The following is a 17,760-nucleotide window of genomic DNA, read 5'->3' as shown; positions in this document are numbered from 1 at the left end:
CGAAAAAAACTCGTATTGAAAACTGATAAAATATTCTCTTTTAATAGAACTCATTACGAAAAACTGAACTCATTACTATTAAATGTGGATTGGAATAAAATCTTACCAGCGAGAAATCTTGATGAATCAATAAATACATTTTATGAAACTTTGAATTCATTCATTGCCCAATCTGTTCCATTAATTCGAATAACTTCTCACAGTGGTCCACCTTGGAATGACAGTAAATTACGTAACTTGAAGAATAGAAAGAATAAACTTTATAAAAAGTATAAAAAATCTGGATCTGTGACTGACTATGCAAACTACTCAATTGCTCGTTCAGAATACAACCAGTGGAATAAACAATCCTATAACAATTATTTATCGAAAATTAAAAATGAACTGAAACTTAATCCAAAGTAATTTTACAGATTTGTTAATTCTAAACGACAATCAAATGTGTATCCAAGAACCCTTCACTATGGTGCTGTTGAAGGGGATGATAATGAATCTATATGTAATTTGTTTTCAAAGTTCTTTGCAACAACTTACTGCCGTAAGGATTTCAAGCAATCTGATGCGTACCCATATAAGATACAGGAATATTCGACATTCACTACTCCATTTATTTCTCCTGATATTGTGATGAGTTATATGGAAAAGAAATGTTCATATCGCCCGGGCCCTGATGGGATTCCCAGTAACATCCTCAAATATTGTGCTCATTCTCTTTCGACTGCTCTTTCATTTCTGTTTAATGAATTTTTGCGCACAGGTCACTTTCCTACGTTGTGGAAGTATTCATTTATCATTCCGCTATTTAAAAATGGAAGCAAGTCAGATATTACGAATTATAGAGGCATTGCTAAATTAAGTGCTATTCCAAAACTGTTGGAGAAAATTATTTCTGATATTTTGAATCATCAAGTCTCCTCTCTTCTATCGCCTAAACTACACGGCTTCCGTAAATCTTGTTCGACCATAACATATATCTTGGAATTGACTACAATGGTTAATGAAGGCTTTAGAGATCGTTTACAGACTGATGTCATTTATACTGATTTTAGTAAGGCGTTTGACAAAGTAAACCATTCACTTTTACTGTACAAACTGCATCGCATGGGCTTCAGTGAATTAATGGTATCCTGGTTTGAAAGTTATCTAAAGAATCGTACACAATTTGTAGTATTTGATAACATTATATCAAAATCAATACATGTGCCTTCTGGTGTTCCACAAGGCAGTCATCTTGGCCCTCTATTGTTCTGCTTATTTATAAATGACCTTCCATCAGCCATTAAATATGGTTACACTCTCATGTATGCTGACGATGTTAAAATTATAAAGGTTATTCGGAATAGTGATGACCAATCCTTACTCCAATCTGATCTGAATAGCATGTACAGATGGTGCTCATCAAATATGATGGAACTGAACATAAGGAAATGCAAGCATATCTCTTTTTATACCCTCCATCATAGGATGGGGGTATATTAACTTTGTCATTCCGTTTGTAACACATCGAAATATTGCTCTAAGACCCCATAAAGTATATATATTCTGGGTCGTGGTGAAATTCTGAGTCGATCTAAGCATGTCCGTCCGTCCGTCCGTCCGTCCGTCTGTTGAAATCACGCTAACTTCCGAACGAAACAAGCTATCGACTTGAAACTTGGCACAAGTAGTTGTTATCGATGTAGGTCGGATGGTATTGAAAATGGGCCATATCGGTCCACTTTTACGTATAGCCCCCATATAAAGGGACCCTCAGATTTGGCTTGTGGAGCCTCTAACAGAAGCATATTTCATCCGATCCGGCTGAAATTTGGTATATGGTGTTGGTATATGGTCTCTAACAACCATGCAAAAATTGGTCCACATCGGTCCATAATTATATATAGCCCCCATATAAACCGATCCCCAGATTTGGCTTGTGGAGCCTCTAAGAGAAGCATATTTCATCCGATCCGGCTGAAATTTGGTACATGGTGTTGGTAGATGGTCTCTAACAATCATGCAAAAATTGGTCCACATCGGTCCATAATTATATATAGCCCCCATATAAACCGATCCCCAGATTTGGCTTGTGGAGCCTCTAACAGAAGCATATTTCATCCGATCCGGCTGAAATTTGGTACATGGTGTTGGTAGATGGTCTCTAACAATCGTGCAAAAATTGGTCCACATCGGTCCATAATTATATATAGCCCCCATATAAACCGATCCCCAGATTTGGCTTGCGGAGCCTCAAAGAGAAGCAAATTTCATCCGATCCGGCTGAAATTTGGTACATGATGTTGGTATATGGTCTCTAATAACCATGCAAAAATTGGTCCACATCGGTTCATAATTATATATAGCCCCCATATAAGCCGATCCCCAGATTTGGCTTGCGAAGTCTCCAAGAGAAGCAAATTTCACCCAATCCGGTTGTAATTTTGAACATGGTGTTAGTATATGATCTTTAACAACCGTGCCAGAATTGGTCCATATCGGTCCATAATTATATATAGCCCCCATATAAAACGTTCTCGAGATTTGACCTCCGGAGCCTCTTGGAGGAGCAAAATTCATCCGATCCGGTTCAAATTAGGAACGTGGTGTTAGTATATGGTCGCTAACAACCATACAACAATTGGTCCAATCACTCAAAAATTGGTCCATATCGATTCATAACCATGGTTGCCACTAGAGCCAAAATTAATCTACCAAAATTTTATTTATATAGAAAATTTTGTCAAAATTTTATTTCTAGAGAAAATTTTGTTAAAATTTTATTCGGTTCACAATAAAATTTTCATCATTGTCAAAATTTTATTTCTATAGAAAATTTTGTTCAAATTTTATTCGGTTCATAATCATGGTTGCCACTCGAGCCAAAAATAATCTACCAAGATTTTATTTCTATAGAATATTTTGTCAAAAGTCTATTTCTATAGAAAATTTTGTTAAAATTTTATTTCTGTAGAAATTTTTATCAGAATTTTCTTTCTATAGAAAATTTTGTCAAAATTTTTATTTCTATAGAAAATTTTATTTCTATAGAAAATTTTGTTAAAATTTTATTTCTGTAGAAAATTTTGTCAAAATTTTATGTCTACTTTGTCAAACTGAATTATATACGTATTGGATCGATCTTTTTTGATTTAATATATACCACGTATGGACTTACATACAATTTAGAAGATGGTGTTAGGAGGTTTTAAGATACCTTGCCATCGGCAAGCGTTACCGCAACTTAAGTAATTCGATTGTGGATGGCAGTGTTTAGAAAAAGTTTCTACGCAATCCATGATGGAGGGTACATAAGCTTCGGCCTGGCCGAACTTACGGCCGTATATACTTGTTATAGATTAAATTATATCGACACGAATTATAACTTGAATGGCACAATGCTTGAAACTGTTGAATCCTTTAAAGATCTTGGAATACTTTTGGATCGCAGGCTAAATTTTAGATCTCACATTTCTATGAATGTAAATAAGGCCTGTGGATCATTTGGATTTGTCAAGCGCTGGAGTAAGGAATTTTCTGACCCATTTGTTACAAGAAACTTATATACTTCACTTGTGCGTCCTATCCTGGAATATGGATCTGTAATTTGGGACCCACAGTGCCAAATTCATTGCAATCGTATTGAATCTGTTCAGAAACAATTTTTACTGTTTTGTTTACGTCGGAATAACTGGACACCTCAAACCTTACCGTCTTACAAAGAAAGACTATCGCTCATCAAATTACCTACACTGAAAAGTAGACGTACCATGCTGAATATCTGTTTTATGGTTGATTTAATTAACGGAAGATTTAAATCTGACTTCCTTATTAACAGCATATCATTCAACGTACCCTTTAGACCTACCCGAAACTTTGAACTGCTCCACATTGAATACTTTTGAACGAACTTTGAAAACAACGATCCACTTCGCCGTCTTTGTAAAGAATTCAATAAATTTTATTATTATCTTGATTTGTCATAAGAGAAATACAATGTAAAGAAAAAGATAACATTATTATTAAATACTTGATATATTAACAAACGATATGTATATAATGTAATATATTACTGTTAGTCTGTAAGGGTTTAATCCATAGATGAAAATAATAAAAAAAAGGCTAGAGCGCTGTTCGACAATGGTTCAGAAGCATCATTTATATACCAGGGCTTTTTTGAATTTATTAAAATTGGAAAGTGATGCTATTACAACTGAGATATCCGGACTGAATGGATCTGTTTCGGCTTGGTCGCATAAATCATGCGCTTTAAAAATTTCTTCGCCTATTCAACCTCAAACCTTAATACATGCTACCACTATAGTTATCCCTAAACTTACTTCTTCGTTTCCAACGTTTCCAGTGAATTCGAGTATGTTTGAGAATCTTCCGAACATCGTACTTGCTGATCCGAATTTCTACAAGACATCCCATATAGACATCTTGTTTGGGTCAGATATTATTCCAACATTGATGCTTCAGGGAGTTATGACAGGGGTTTGTGGATCTCTTATGGCACAGGAGACCATCTTCGGATGGACCATCTTCGTACGACTGTTTGCCTTGACAATGATATAGCTTTAGACAAACAGATATCCAAATTTTGGGAGATGGAAGATCTCCCAAGGAAGAAGCAATTATCTTCGGAAGAACAATTTTGTGAAGAAAACTTCGAAAAGACAACGAAGCGAGACTCTTCCGGAAGATACGTGGTAACACTTCCTTTCAAAGAAGACTTTCGAAAGACCATAAAACTGGGTCAATCGAGAGGTATAGCAGTCACTCAATTCCTTAGAAATGAGAGCCGTCTTTTAAGAAATGTCGATCTTAATGGACAATACTCCAAAGTTCTTCAAGAGTACATTGACCTGGGTCATATGAAAAAGGTCCCTTCCATACAATATCCTAACTGCGAAAACTCGTATTATTTGCCACACCACGCCGTTGTCCGTCCGGAAAGTAGCACTACTAAAGTTCGAGTAGTGTTTAATGCCTCGTCATCCACATCCAATGGAATTAGTTTGAACGACGCACTTCACTGTGGTCCATCCCTCCAGAAAGACTTAAATAATTTGCTCCTCAACTGGCGATTTCACAAAATTGTGTTCAATGGCGACATCGAAAAGATGTATCGCCAAATCCTTGTTGATTCCAGCCATACCCCATTCCAGCGAATTATTTATCGCAATTCTCCACTTGAAGAACTTTCGGAATATGAGTTACAGACCGTAACTTTTGGTGTCAACTGTGCACCTTATTTAGCGTTGCGGGTTATTCAGCAACTAGCCGTGGACATTAAAGGCAGTCATCCATTAGCTAGTGAAGTTCTACAGTCGTGCATGTATGTGGATGACGTATTGGCTGGTAGCCATGACGTACATTCTTCCATTCGAATAAAGAGCCAACTAGTTTCGGCATTAAAGTCCGCAGGATTTTCGCTACGGAAATGGACTTCTAATTCAAAGGAATTTCTTGCTTCCATTCCCAAGGAATATTTATTAAATGAAGAATTTCTGGAGTTTGAAGACAGTAGCATGGCAAAGACATTGGGGGTTAGATGGAACGCCCGTTCGGACTGTTTCTACTTTTCTGCAAAGACCTTGAACAATTCTACAAATCCGACAAAAAGGCAAGTTCTCTCCGAAATTTCGAAACTTTTCGATCCAGCGGGCTGTCTTTGTCCATATATTGTTCTTGCCAAGCTACTGATATGGGGGTATATGGGTGTCGAAAATTGGATGGGATGAACAGCTGGGTCCTGAGACTCTTAGATCATGGAATCTGTTCGTAGAGAATTATTCCCAAATTAGAGAAATGAGAATTACTAGGTGGCTAGGTTTTACGCCAGGTTGTGACGTACAACTACATGGATTCTGCGATGCGTCCAAAAGGGCGTATGCCGCTGCCATTTATATTCGTATTTCGACACCAATAGGCTCCGTTATCACTCATCTTCTGGCCGCAAAGTCCAAAGTTTCACCATTGAAGACGATATCAATTCCTCGTCTAGAATTATGTGGCGCATTGCTTCTTTCCGAAACCATGAATTCTCTACAGAATGCATTGCCTATTCAGGCCTACGAGGTCTACTGTTGGACCGATTCCACAATTGTGCTAGCTTGGCTAAGCAAGCCAGCTTACCACTGGAAGACATTTGTGGCTAATCGGGTTTCAAAAATTTCCGAAATTGTAGCGAAAGAGCATTGGTGCCATGTAGAGTCCAAAGACTATCCCGCAGACATTGGTTCCAGTGGGGCTTACCCTAAAGAATTTCTCAGTAATAACCTTTGGTGGTATGGTCCACCTTGGCTAAAATTAGCTCCAAGGTTCTGGCCCATTTCTAATCCCAAATTAGTAGATGAAAATCTCCTTGAGCCTAAAACAATTCAAGTGCATTGTTCAAATTCCCATAGTTTTGACGACCCTTTGAATAGGTTCTCCTCTTTAGGAAGAGCTCTACGGGTTTTGTCATATGTATTCCGTTTTACTTTAAGCTGTAAAAGGATAACACGATTCGATTCCATAACGATATCAAGTTCCGAAATTTCAAATGTAAGGAATCGTCTTATACTACTTGCCCAGACACAACATTTTCCATTGGAATACAAGCACCTATCGAACAAGACAGAACTTCCAAAATCTAGCTCACTTTCAAATCTAAATCCCTTTTTGGATAAAGATAAATTACTGAGAATTCACAGCCGTATTGACACTTCCAATAATTTAACGTATGACGAGCGTTTCCCACTTATATTGCCATACAAATGTACTCTTTCCAGATTACTAGTAAAATTCAATCATGACATTACGTTACATGGCGGAAACAGCTTAATGCTAAGGATGCTACGATTGCAATTTTGGATTCCGAGGGCCAAAAACTTGATTAAATCCGCTATCCATAATTGTAAAGTATGTGTCATTTCAAGGCACAAATTACAAATCCAACTAATGGGTTCTCTTCCTCCAGAGAGAACAACATTTTCTAGACCATTCACGCATACAGGCCTTGACTTCGCAGGGCCGTTCGAGATTAAGAATTACGCTGCACGATCTTGTGCTATAACCAAAGGTTATGTGTGCGTCTTCATATGTTTCACAACTCGAGCAATCCATCTTGAGTTAACAAGTTCGCTTTCCGCTTCTGCATTTCTTGCCTGTTTCCACAGATTCATATCCCGAGGATGTCCCAATACTCTTTATTCCGACAATGGCAAAACTTTCGTTGGTGCGTCAAAAATATTAGCAAAGGATTTCATCAGTACTTCTCGTGAAAGCATATTATCAAATTTCTCACACCAGAATATTAAGTGGAACTTCATCCCGCCGGGCGCTCCACATATGGGAGGTTTATGGGAAGAGTTTTAAAACTCATTTCCGAAAAATGGCGGGCTCCCATAAATTTACCTTTGAAGAATTTTCCACTATACTTTCACGTATCGAAGCATGCCTGAACTCAAGGCCAATATCCCCAATGTCCGAAAATCCTGAAGAGTTACTCGCACTAACGCCAGGCCATTTTCTAATTGGGGGTCCTATCCTTTGTCCGGCTGTATCTATAGAATCCGAAACAAGGCTCTCCATATTAAATCGATGGCGTCGAGTTAAGGCTCTCTCCCAGCAATTCTCGACCCGATGGAAACAAGAATATTTAAAGGAGCTCCACAAGCGCAATAAGTGGAAGAATCCTCAGCCTAATGTCAAAATAGGATCCATGGTTGTGGTCAGGGACGAAAACCTCCCTCCAAATGAATGGAGGCTAGGACGTATTTCCAAAATTTATTATGGTAAAGATAATTTGGTTCGAGTTGTAGATATCCTCACCCAGAAGGGTACTATAACGCGGCCAACGATAAAAATTGTTTTACTTCCTCCATGTTAAATAATATCAATTTATCTAATCTCATTTCTTTCCATCCACATCTCTAAATCGCCTGAAAACAAGAGTACTGGGCCACACTTAACACAACAGAAGAAATCCGTATTAAATTGAGCTCAACGACGTACAACAACAGCAACTACTAGTTTTACGATCACTTCCATAACGTCACCAAACACAACAAATCTGTTTCCCACTGCAATCGTTTTGGTTAAGATTGGACAAAAGCGTCATCATGTACGGGCAATGCTGGATGTATGCTCCTCTACCAGTAAAATATCTAGGCATCTTGTCTCCGAACTGGGACTAGCAACAACTCTCTTAGGTAAAGAGACTATATGTAATGTCACCCTGTGCTCTCGGCAACCACCACATATATCTTTAGAGACCACGAATATCTATCAACACCCCCCAAAGGACCATCGATGCAACCATCGTTCAAAGGCTGCCAAATATCATCCTAGCTGACCCGCAGTTCTACAAATCAGGTCCCTTTGCAATCGTTTTAGGGTCAGATGTATATGCCCGAATAATCCAACCAGGATTACTGCCTAGCGCAAATGGCCTCCCAGTTGCCACAAATACAATTTTTGGATGGGTGTTATCCGGATCTTGCACTATTTAGATAAGTACCTAATTATTTTCTTTTCTTTTGTAATCTTACTTGAATATTGAAATGAATGAATTTAATTTAATATCTCCTATATCTTGAATTATTAATATACTAAACCTATATCTATAAGAATTTAAAAGCATACATATAAGAACTATGAAATTCAGCTTTTTTTTGTAACGAAAATACTTTAATTATATTGCAATACTGCAACAGAGGGCGGTAATGTTCATGCCCACAAGGGGTTAAGTATCGCACCGACAATTTAGTTACTGTTCTTGAACTTATCGATTACACTAGCCAACAGCCATTTTGTGAATTGTTTCTAGAATATTTTTTCTTATTGATTATGACCTACTAAACACGAAAATGATTTTTAAAAAATTTTCTGTCGATTGGTTTTCGAGATACAATTTTTTTTTGGAGGTACACTTCCAAGTTTGAGCATATCTTTCGTTTTCTTTAACCTTTTTGATCTTAATACTACTCAAATTAAAGAAAATTGAGCCGTCTACAACTCATTCTCAGAAAATTTTCAAATCGGGTAAGTAGTTTGGGTGTTGGCGGCTTAAAAAGGTTAAAAAACGGCGTTTTTTTAGTAAAAATGTGGCAGAAAAAACCATATAAAGATTCATATAAAATATAAAAAAATTGCTAACAGCAATTTTGGTTTTTTACGTATAGCTGAAATTTTTACAAAGAAAATAAGCCGTTAACAAAATCGAACAACAAATAGCGGAGTTATAATTTTGGTAAAAGACCGAAAAGGCCAAATCAACGCCCAAAAAAACCAAATGAGTAGAAACAAAAATATAACTGTACATTTTATGCCATGTGGAAAACAGCGTTGATGCGTTGATTTGGTCTTTTCGGTCTTTTACCAAAAAAATTATAAGTCCGCTATTTGTTGTTCGATTTTGTTAAGTAAGGGCTTATTTTCTTTGTAAAAAAAAAGCTATACGTAAAAAACCCAAAATTGCTGTTAGCAATTTTTTTATATTTTATATGAATCTTTATATATTTTTCTGCCACATTTTTACTAAAAAAAACGCCGTTTTTTAACCTTTTTAAGCCGCCAACATCCAAACTACTTTCCCGATTTGAAAATTTTCTGAGAATGAGTTGTAGACGGCTCAATTTTCTTTAATTTGAGTAGTATTAAGATCAAAAAGGTTAAAGAAAACGAAAGATATGCTCAAAATTGGAAGTGTACCTCCAAAAATTAAAAAAAAATTGTGTCTCGAAAACCAATCGACAGAAAATTTTTTAAAAATCATTTTCGTGTTTAGTAGGTCATAATCAATAAGAAAAAATATGCTAGAAACAATTCACAGAGAAAAGTTTGTTATTTGTTGCCTAGTGTTATAATAAAGGGTGATTCTTTTGAGGTTAGGATTTTCATGCATTAGTATTTGACAGATCACGTGGGATTTCAGACATGGTGTCAAAGAGAAAGATGCTCAGTATGCTTTGACATTTCATCATGAATAGACTTACTAACGAGCAACGCTTGCAAATCATTGAATTTTATTACCAAAATCAGTGTTCGGTTCGAAATGTGTTTATCGACAAATTTTGTTCAGCGATGAGGCTCATTTCTGGTTGAATGGCTACGTAAATAAGCAAAATTGCCGCATTTGGAGTGAAGAGCAACCAGAAGCCGTTCAAGAACTGCCCATGCATCCCGAAAAATGCACTGTTTGGTGTGGTTTGTACGCTGGTGGAATCATTGGACCGTATTTTTTCAAAGATGCTGTTGGACGCAACGTTACGGTGAATGGCGATCGCTATCGTTCGATGCTAACAAACTTTTTGTTGCCAAAAATGGAAGAACTGAACTTGGTTGACATGTGGTTTCAACAAGATGGCGCTACATGCCACACAGCTCGCGATTCTATGGCCATTTTGAGGGAAAACTTCGGAGAACAATTCATCTCAAGAAATGGACCGGTAAGTTGGCCACCAAGATCATGCGATTTGACGCCTTTAGACTATTTTTTGTGGGGCTACGTCAAGTCTAAAGTCTACAGAAATAAGCCAGCAACTATTCCAGCTTTGGAAGACAACATTTCCGAAGAAATTCGGACTATTCCGGCCGAAATGCTCGAAAAAGTTGCCCAAAATTGGACTTTCCGAATGGACCACCTAAGACGCAGCCGCGGTCAACATTTAAATGAAATTATCTTCAAAAAGTAAATGTCATGGACCAATCTAACGTTTCAAATAAAGAACCGATGAGATTTTGCAAATTTTATGCGTTTTTTTTTTAAAAAAAGTTATCAAGCTCTTAACAAATCACCCTTTAAGTTATCAATCAACTTCATAAATGGTTTTTATGTAAATCTATAGCTATAGTTTTTTGCCTCTTTCATTCCGTTTGAAGTTACGAACCAATAAACTTGGATTTTCCTGCCTAATACAAATCGTTATTTAGTTATTTCATTTTGGTACCAGTCAATCCAGACTAATTCATTTCGCTCAGGTAAAGGTAATCAAATCCAGCTCAATACATCTACCAATTCTTTCTTAAGTTAAAATCTGCACGACCAGTGAAAAAATTGGGAAAAAGAGACATACAGTCAGCAGTTAAGCTCTTAACTGGCATATGGAATATATGGGCAAATTGGCAGATATGTCCATAGTTCGGTTCAAAAGTTCGTTAGCTAACGGAACATTACACGGAAAAATTCCGTAATTAAACTAATGCTACATTTAACTTAATATATTAATAAAATGAAATCTCACATTTTTCAAGTATGTCTCAAACATTTTATGAACCAAATGTGGGTTTAATAATATAATATGAACTAAAGCAAAAGAACATTTTCCTGCAATTCCCAAACGTAGTAAGAATTAACTACTGTATGGTTAAAATGATTATGATTTGGCACCAATGCTTTTCTTCTTTACTTGTAGTTCATTTGTTTTTTTTTTCGGTGAAACGTAGCTTCATGAAAATGGGGGTAAAAATACATAGCAAATACAATTTTATTTTTTTTTTTAATTTTAAGTGGGCATACCAGGTCCAACAACCGAAAGGTGCTCATTACTAATTTTGTAAGCTATTGAGACATTGCTTGCAGCCGTCATACTCAATAAATCCTCAATTGTTTTTTGGTGATTCTCTTGGAATTGATAATAAAATCATCGTCTAGGAAATGGTTTCGTATAAGTTTTAATAAGTGGGGGGCATCAGCGAATACAAAAACCTTTTCATTCATATTAACGGGGCTTGCACACCATGGAGTTTCTATAGAATAATTGAAGTACGTTAATCGTGTACATACAGAAGAAAAAAACATCACCAAAATATTATAAAGTTGATTGAAGTTGAAAAATAATCAATTAACTTTTTAATCAAATTAAAACAAACTCAATTAAAGAATGATTGAAAAAATGATGAAAAAAAAAATTATTAGAGTAAAGAAAACTTTCTCCATACATAATAATTTTATGAACTAATATATAGTTAAATTGGCTTTAGTGAAATAGAGAGTTCACTTTTTTGAGCGTTAATAAATGAAACGTGTTATTTCCTGGTAAAAAAATTGAACATTTTATTCGAAAATAATTAGTGTCATTCTTTTCATCGGATCATAAATTTTTTGACTAAAATTAGTACAATAGGTGATTGTTTGCCTCAATTAAAAAAATAATTGAGTTTTTAGACAAAATCAATTAAATGTTCAATTAGACCAATAAATAATTGGTTCAGTTAATATTGTGATTAAATTCAAGAATTTTTTCGGTGTACGATTTTATAACTTACCTGCATTAACACCTAATTTTGTCCATAGACCCCTGTTTGCTCCACCCCTGTCGGATACTACTCCTACCACTGTATAACCTACTTCACGAAGTGTGGCTATTATAGAGCATAATATTTTCTTTGTCATCTTGCAATCAAAATCAAAGAAAATTGGTTGCTTCCATGACTTTCAAATAACACCACGCGCCATTACCACTTGGACAAAGTTAGCAGGCTTCCGCACGAAATCTTCCGACGCATCGTGTTCGTACGTATGACTTATCTTCATTTCGTCGAATTCCAGGACACAAATTTTATCGTGATCTGACATATCCGTAGCATGCTTCATAAAATCAATTGCCGTCGTCATTAAACCTTCTGTTACTGGAATTTTCCGACTCCATCTCTGTAATGTAGACGCAGATGGTAACGGAAAACCTTTGCGATAGAGATGATTATATGCACGAGGACCTGCGGCATGAAGACAGATGGCGTTTGCAATGTCATCCCATGCCCAATGTGTGGATTCAGTAGACATCATGCGGCGTATCTGTTCTTCTGTAAATATATTTTTCATACATTCAACAACATTGTTGGCCTGAGTTAGTTGAATCTTCAAATCGCTGTTATTTATTTGCAATTTTTTTATTAGTTTACGATTTTCAGTCCGCTTTTTACCATTTCAGAGAAAATATCAATGGAGCTAAACAAAAAAATATTAACTAATTTAAAAATTATGATTAATATTCATATTCAATAGGCATACTCAGTCTGAGTGGACTTGTTCACCATACTCCATTCCGTTTGGGTTTCTTCATTAATCATTTTAGTTTTGTTTAAACGGGGAACACGGGACCTATTGACCAAATTGTACTCTTTATTGCATAGCAATAATGTATGTATGTGGTTTCTCAGACCAAAATATATATATGTTACAAACTGATTGACAAAGTTAGTATACTATATAATTAGAATATTATTATGGGTCTCTCATATTACACTTCTAAAATACACTTGAAAGAGATTTGAACTGATTTTTCCTTATCAAAAGAAATTTCAAATCTCGAAAGATATGGATTTAAAGTGTTATGTGTAATGGTTATTAGATTAATTAGATGATTAATCCCTTATTTCTAGATTACAACGACATTTTCTGCATAATAAATAGGAGTATATTTTTTACATATGAAAGAAGATATAATGCAAGAAGGAAATTATCTCAAGCCCAAGGAATGAACGCTGTTCAATTGTTACCATACCCACCATGACTTCTCCATTTCGTCTGTTGTTGTTGACATGCACACATCTTCTCTAATTTCCTCACATTGGGATGATGTGTTTGTCATAATACCGTCCTCATTATGTGATATTGAATGAAACTGTATGTCTCTATATGAAAAAAAATCCTTACATGAAATTTAAATAAATGTATTGCCCCTTTACATTTGATCTGGATGCCGTTGTGAATTCAACCGAATAGGCAAAGCTCTTGACAGCAAATAGCTGAATTTGCCTCCTTTTATAATATCAGCAGCTAAAAAATGTTCTTTGCAGATATATTGGGAAGCCTTCAGTGGAGTGCCGTACGATTGACTCCAATTCAATCGTATTTGTTCATCTGATGGAACTTTGAAAAAGGGGCCACAAAATCCATCATCTGTCTTACGACAAACGCAGCACTTACGCATTTTTTCTTTTTACTTCTTCAAATTCTTTGTAACTAATTTTTAATTGCAAATAATTTATTTAAAAAAGGCACCACCCAAATTGCCGTCGTCATTAAACCTTCTGTTACTGGAATTTTCCGACTCCATCTCTGTAATGTAGACGCAGATGGTAACGGAAAACCTTTGCGATAGAGATGATTATATGCACGAGGACCTGCGGCATGAAGACAGATGGCGTTTGCAATGTCATCCCATGCCCAATGTGTGGATTCAGTAGACATCATGCGGCGTATCTGTTCTTCTGTAAATATATTTTTCATACATTCAACAACATTGTTGGCCTGAGTTAGTTGAATCTTCAAATCGCTGTTATTTATTTGCAATTTTTTTATTAGTTTACGATTTTCAGTCCGCTCTTTTACCATTTCAGAGAAAATATCAATGGAGCTAAACAAAAAAATATTAACTAATTTAAAAATTATGATTAATATTCATATTCAATAGGCATACTCAGTCTGAGTGGACTTGTTCACCATACTCCATTCCGTTTGGGTTTCTTCATTAATCATTTTAGTTTTGTTTAAACGGGGAACACGGGACCTATTGACCAAATTGTACTCTTTATTGCATAGCAATAATGTACGTATGTGGTTTCTCAGACCAAAATATATATATGTTACAAACTGATTGACAAAGTTAGTATACTATATAATTAGAATATTATTATGGGTCTCTCATATTACACTTCTAAAATACACTTGAAAGAGATTTGAACTGATTTTTCCTTATCAAAAGAAATTTCAAATCTCGAAAGATATGGATTTAAAGTGTTATGTGTAATGGTTATTAGATTAATTAGATGATTAATCCCTTATTTCTAGATTACAACGACATTTTCTGCATAATAAATAGGAGTATATTTTTTACATATGAAAGAAGATATAATGCAAGAAGGAAATTATCTCAAGCCCAAGGAATGAACGCTGTTCAATTGTTACCATACCCACCATGACTTCTCCATTTCGTCTGTTGTTGTTGACATGCACACATCTTCTCTAATTTCCTCACATTGGGATGATGTGTTTGTCATAATACCGTCCTCATTATGTGATATTGAATGAAACTGTATGTCTCTATATGAAAAAAAATCCTTACATGAAATTTAAATAAATGTATTGCCCCTTTACATTTGATCTGGATGCCGTTGTGAATTCAACCGAATAGGCAAAGCTCTTGACAGCAAATAGCTGAATTTGCCTCCTTTTATAATATCAGCAGCTAAAAAATGTTCTTTGCAGATATATTGGGAAGCCTTCAGTGGAGTGCCGTACGATTGACTCCAATTCAATCGTATTTGTTCATCTGATGGAACTTTGAAAAAGGGGCCACAAAATCCATCATCTGTCTTACGACAAACGCAGCACTTACGCATTTTTTCTTTTTACTTCTTCAAATTCTTTGTAACTAATTTTTAATTGCAAATAATTTATTTAAAAAAGGCACCACCAACAAGATTCAAAAGAAATTACTTGATGTTGCTTTTATATATATATATATATATATATATATATATATATATATATATATATATATATATATATATATATATATATATATATATATATATATATATATATATATATATATATATATATATATATATATATATATATATATATATATATATATATATATATATATATATATATATATATATATATATATATATATATATATATATATATGTGTGTGCGTGTGTGTGTGTGTATAGATATAGCACATCTGACAGAAGGTGTCTGTCAAAATAAAAAAAATTAAATCAGCTGGCTTTATAATTCTACCTTAAAATAAGTGTATCCTAGAAACGACCAGCTGATACTGTCACTATTGTAAACAAAGTATTCACCTGGCAATATATGTATTTGTCTCTATCTGTTGTTTGAGTGATTTTTAATTTATTTATTTGTCCCTCCAACAAATCAAGGCAAATAAATAAACAAATTTAAGCAAACTCACCGTCGCTCGCGATTCAATGGCAATGAAAGAATGCTCCTGAGGAACCAAGCTCCAATACAACAATCAAACACTAGGGTCAAAATGCTTCCAACCGTGGTAGATTTGTTTCCAAGTAGCAGCACCCAAGAACACATCCGTACTGTAAGTTGTCAATGTTGCCCTAATCTGACTAGCCACATTCGAATTACTCGTTGATTGTACCATATCGGTAAGATTCCTAGATCTCTTTTCCTCTATATATATCGTTCTATTCAAATCAAACATTTCCGGCCTATTGCTTTTTTTAGATTGGGATCGAGTCTCAATGCTCATACTACCAAAACTTAGCACCAGGAAGAATAACTATCACCAATAAATTCAAATCTGCGCCACGATGAAAAACAATGTTTCACTATAACAACTGTAAGAATCCCTAATTCACGTAAACTAACAAAAATTTTCAATTAACAAATTTCAACAATTCTTCATATGAGGGGTTGTAAAGGGGGGCGTGATGTGTGGGGAGTATTACTTCTCGGCTCCCACTAATGGATGTGATAGACATAAATTACTACAAAAATGAACATTAAAATTAACTCCGTCCGTTCTGTGCACTGACACGTCATCTAGATGATCCCATCAGCTTACAGCTCATAACCTTCAAGTACAACAGACCTCTAGCACAAATCTAGAGCGGTTACCTGTCCGGCCCTGAAACTGTGCCACTAACGAACTTCAAGCTGAAACTAACATCAAAATCTAACTAGATTTGAAAACAAGGGCAAATACAATCTAATTCAAATAGTCTATATGTCACTCCGCTTTCATTTCCTGTACTGGTCATTTCACCCATAATCCTAAAGTTTCCTAGCTCTAAAACTTGCTTGTTGAAGGTCGCCTTATTACCTTCGGCCGCCCGCCCTACCTTGGTCACTATGTATTTTTTCCTGCCATGACCCCTGTACCCAGCCCCACATCACACCACTTACCTTACTTTACTTCCCCTCAACCAATGACTCTAACACATCATTATTTTTAGGTTGACATTCACATAAAAATCATATTTATTAAAATAAAACTAATACTAACCCTAGCACAAAATTCTAAATGTCCTAAATATATTTTGGTACTATTACTATTTGTAAAATTATTTTATTGTTATTTTTCCTACTAAAGACTAATTTCAATTAAATCATGTGAAATCAACAAAAATCGAATTTTAAGAAAATTTTAAATATCAATCTTTCAATTGGTCAATAGAAAACAATATAGACAATATTATTACAAAACGAATGGTTACTGCAACCTATATATCATTGAAATTAGAATCCACAAGTTATGGGTCAATATTCAATCAAACAAAACTGAACCCCATTTTCCTATCCTAAATGAGCTCGCTTAGGTAAGTACGAAAAAGGGTAAAAACTGAATATAAAACGGAAAAGTTCAATATTACAACACTAACCTTGGGGATCCTATTACACTTTTAACAAAAACATAAAAAACTTTGAAGTCAACGCAACAAAAAACAAACTAAAATGGGTGATGAAGACTCAAAAATGGGATAAAATAAATCAAAATTTAAAAATAAACTTACATAAATATTAAAGATACAAATAAAAATAATACAAATACATGCATACAAATATCTTAAAACTAAATTTTGTCAAATGATTTTCGGTATATTGTTCGAGTTATATTATTTAGGTTTTTGAAATGTCATTAACCAACGTACAATTAATTAGCCGCCTTCCAACACCGGTCTCAAATACTTTTCTTGGAGAGACAGCTAATGCTTAATGCAGGTTTGTTGGTTGGCGGAGATCAAAGCTTTCCAAGCACTCGCTTGTTGGTATTAGTGAGAAGCGCACTAAAATGTTGTTTC

At 35.1% G+C, this 17,760-nt stretch overlaps 2 protein-coding genes and 1 long non-coding RNA gene across 3 annotated transcripts; 2 read left to right on the top strand and 1 right to left on the bottom strand.

Annotated features, from left to right (window-relative positions):
* The first annotated feature begins 4,116 nt into the window (after positions 1-4,116).
* On the top strand, positions 4,117-7,341 carry LOC142224766 (uncharacterized). Its single transcript, XM_075294553.1, has 3 exons — positions 4,117-4,348; positions 4,459-5,605; positions 5,787-7,341. Exons 1-3 carry the CDS (start codon positions 4,117-4,119, stop codon positions 7,339-7,341), a joined length of 2,934 nt encoding a protein of 977 aa, XP_075150668.1.
* A 5,062-nt stretch (positions 7,342-12,403) lies between these two features.
* On the bottom strand, positions 12,404-13,901 carry LOC142224765 (uncharacterized). Its single transcript, XM_075294552.1, has 4 exons — positions 13,657-13,901; positions 13,468-13,602; positions 13,003-13,069; positions 12,404-12,883 (listed from the first exon to the last, which is right to left on the bottom strand). Exons 1-4 carry the CDS (start codon positions 13,899-13,901, stop codon positions 12,404-12,406), a joined length of 927 nt encoding a protein of 308 aa, XP_075150667.1.
* Positions 13,902-15,757: 1,856 nt separating this feature from the next.
* Positions 15,758-17,025, top strand: LOC142223244 (uncharacterized). Its single transcript, XR_012718643.1, has 2 exons — positions 15,758-16,104; positions 16,184-17,025. It is a non-coding gene; the product is annotated as an uncharacterized LOC142223244 (long non-coding RNA).
* The last annotated feature ends 735 nt before the right edge of the window (positions 17,026-17,760 follow it).

The sequence above is a fragment of the Haematobia irritans genome, chromosome 2, assembly GCF_050003625.1.
Source record: "Haematobia irritans isolate KBUSLIRL chromosome 2, ASM5000362v1, whole genome shotgun sequence".
NCBI classification, from domain to species: Eukaryota; Metazoa; Arthropoda; class Insecta; order Diptera; family Muscidae; genus Haematobia; species Haematobia irritans.
Note: the sequence above shows the minus strand (reverse complement) of the source record. Positions and strands in the feature narration are given on the sequence as shown.

What these genes read in the sequence shown, in the direction of transcription:
- LOC142224765 (XM_075294552.1), bottom strand. Translation starts at nt 13,901, where the DNA reads ATGCGTAAGTGCTGCGTTTGTCGTAAGACAGATGATGGATTTTGTGGC. An exon ending in CAACGGCATCCAGATCAAAT is followed by an intron (nt 13,603 to 13,656) that starts GTAAAGGGGCAA and finishes TTTTTCATATAG; the next exon opens with AGACATACAGTTTCATTCAA. An exon ending in GAGAAGTCATGGTGGGTATG is followed by an intron (nt 13,070 to 13,467) that starts GTAACAATTGAA and finishes TTTGGTCAATAG; the next exon opens with GTCCCGTGTTCCCCGTTTAA.
- LOC142224766 (XM_075294553.1), top strand. Translation starts at nt 4,117, where the DNA reads ATGGTTCAGAAGCATCATTTATATACCAGGGCTTTTTTGAATTTATTA. An exon ending in AACGTTTCCAGTGAATTCGA is followed by an intron (nt 4,349 to 4,458) that starts GTATGTTTGAGA and finishes TTGATGCTTCAG; the next exon opens with GGAGTTATGACAGGGGTTTG. An exon ending in TCTACAAATCCGACAAAAAG is followed by an intron (nt 5,606 to 5,786) that starts GCAAGTTCTCTC and finishes TTCCCAAATTAG; the next exon opens with AGAAATGAGAATTACTAGGT.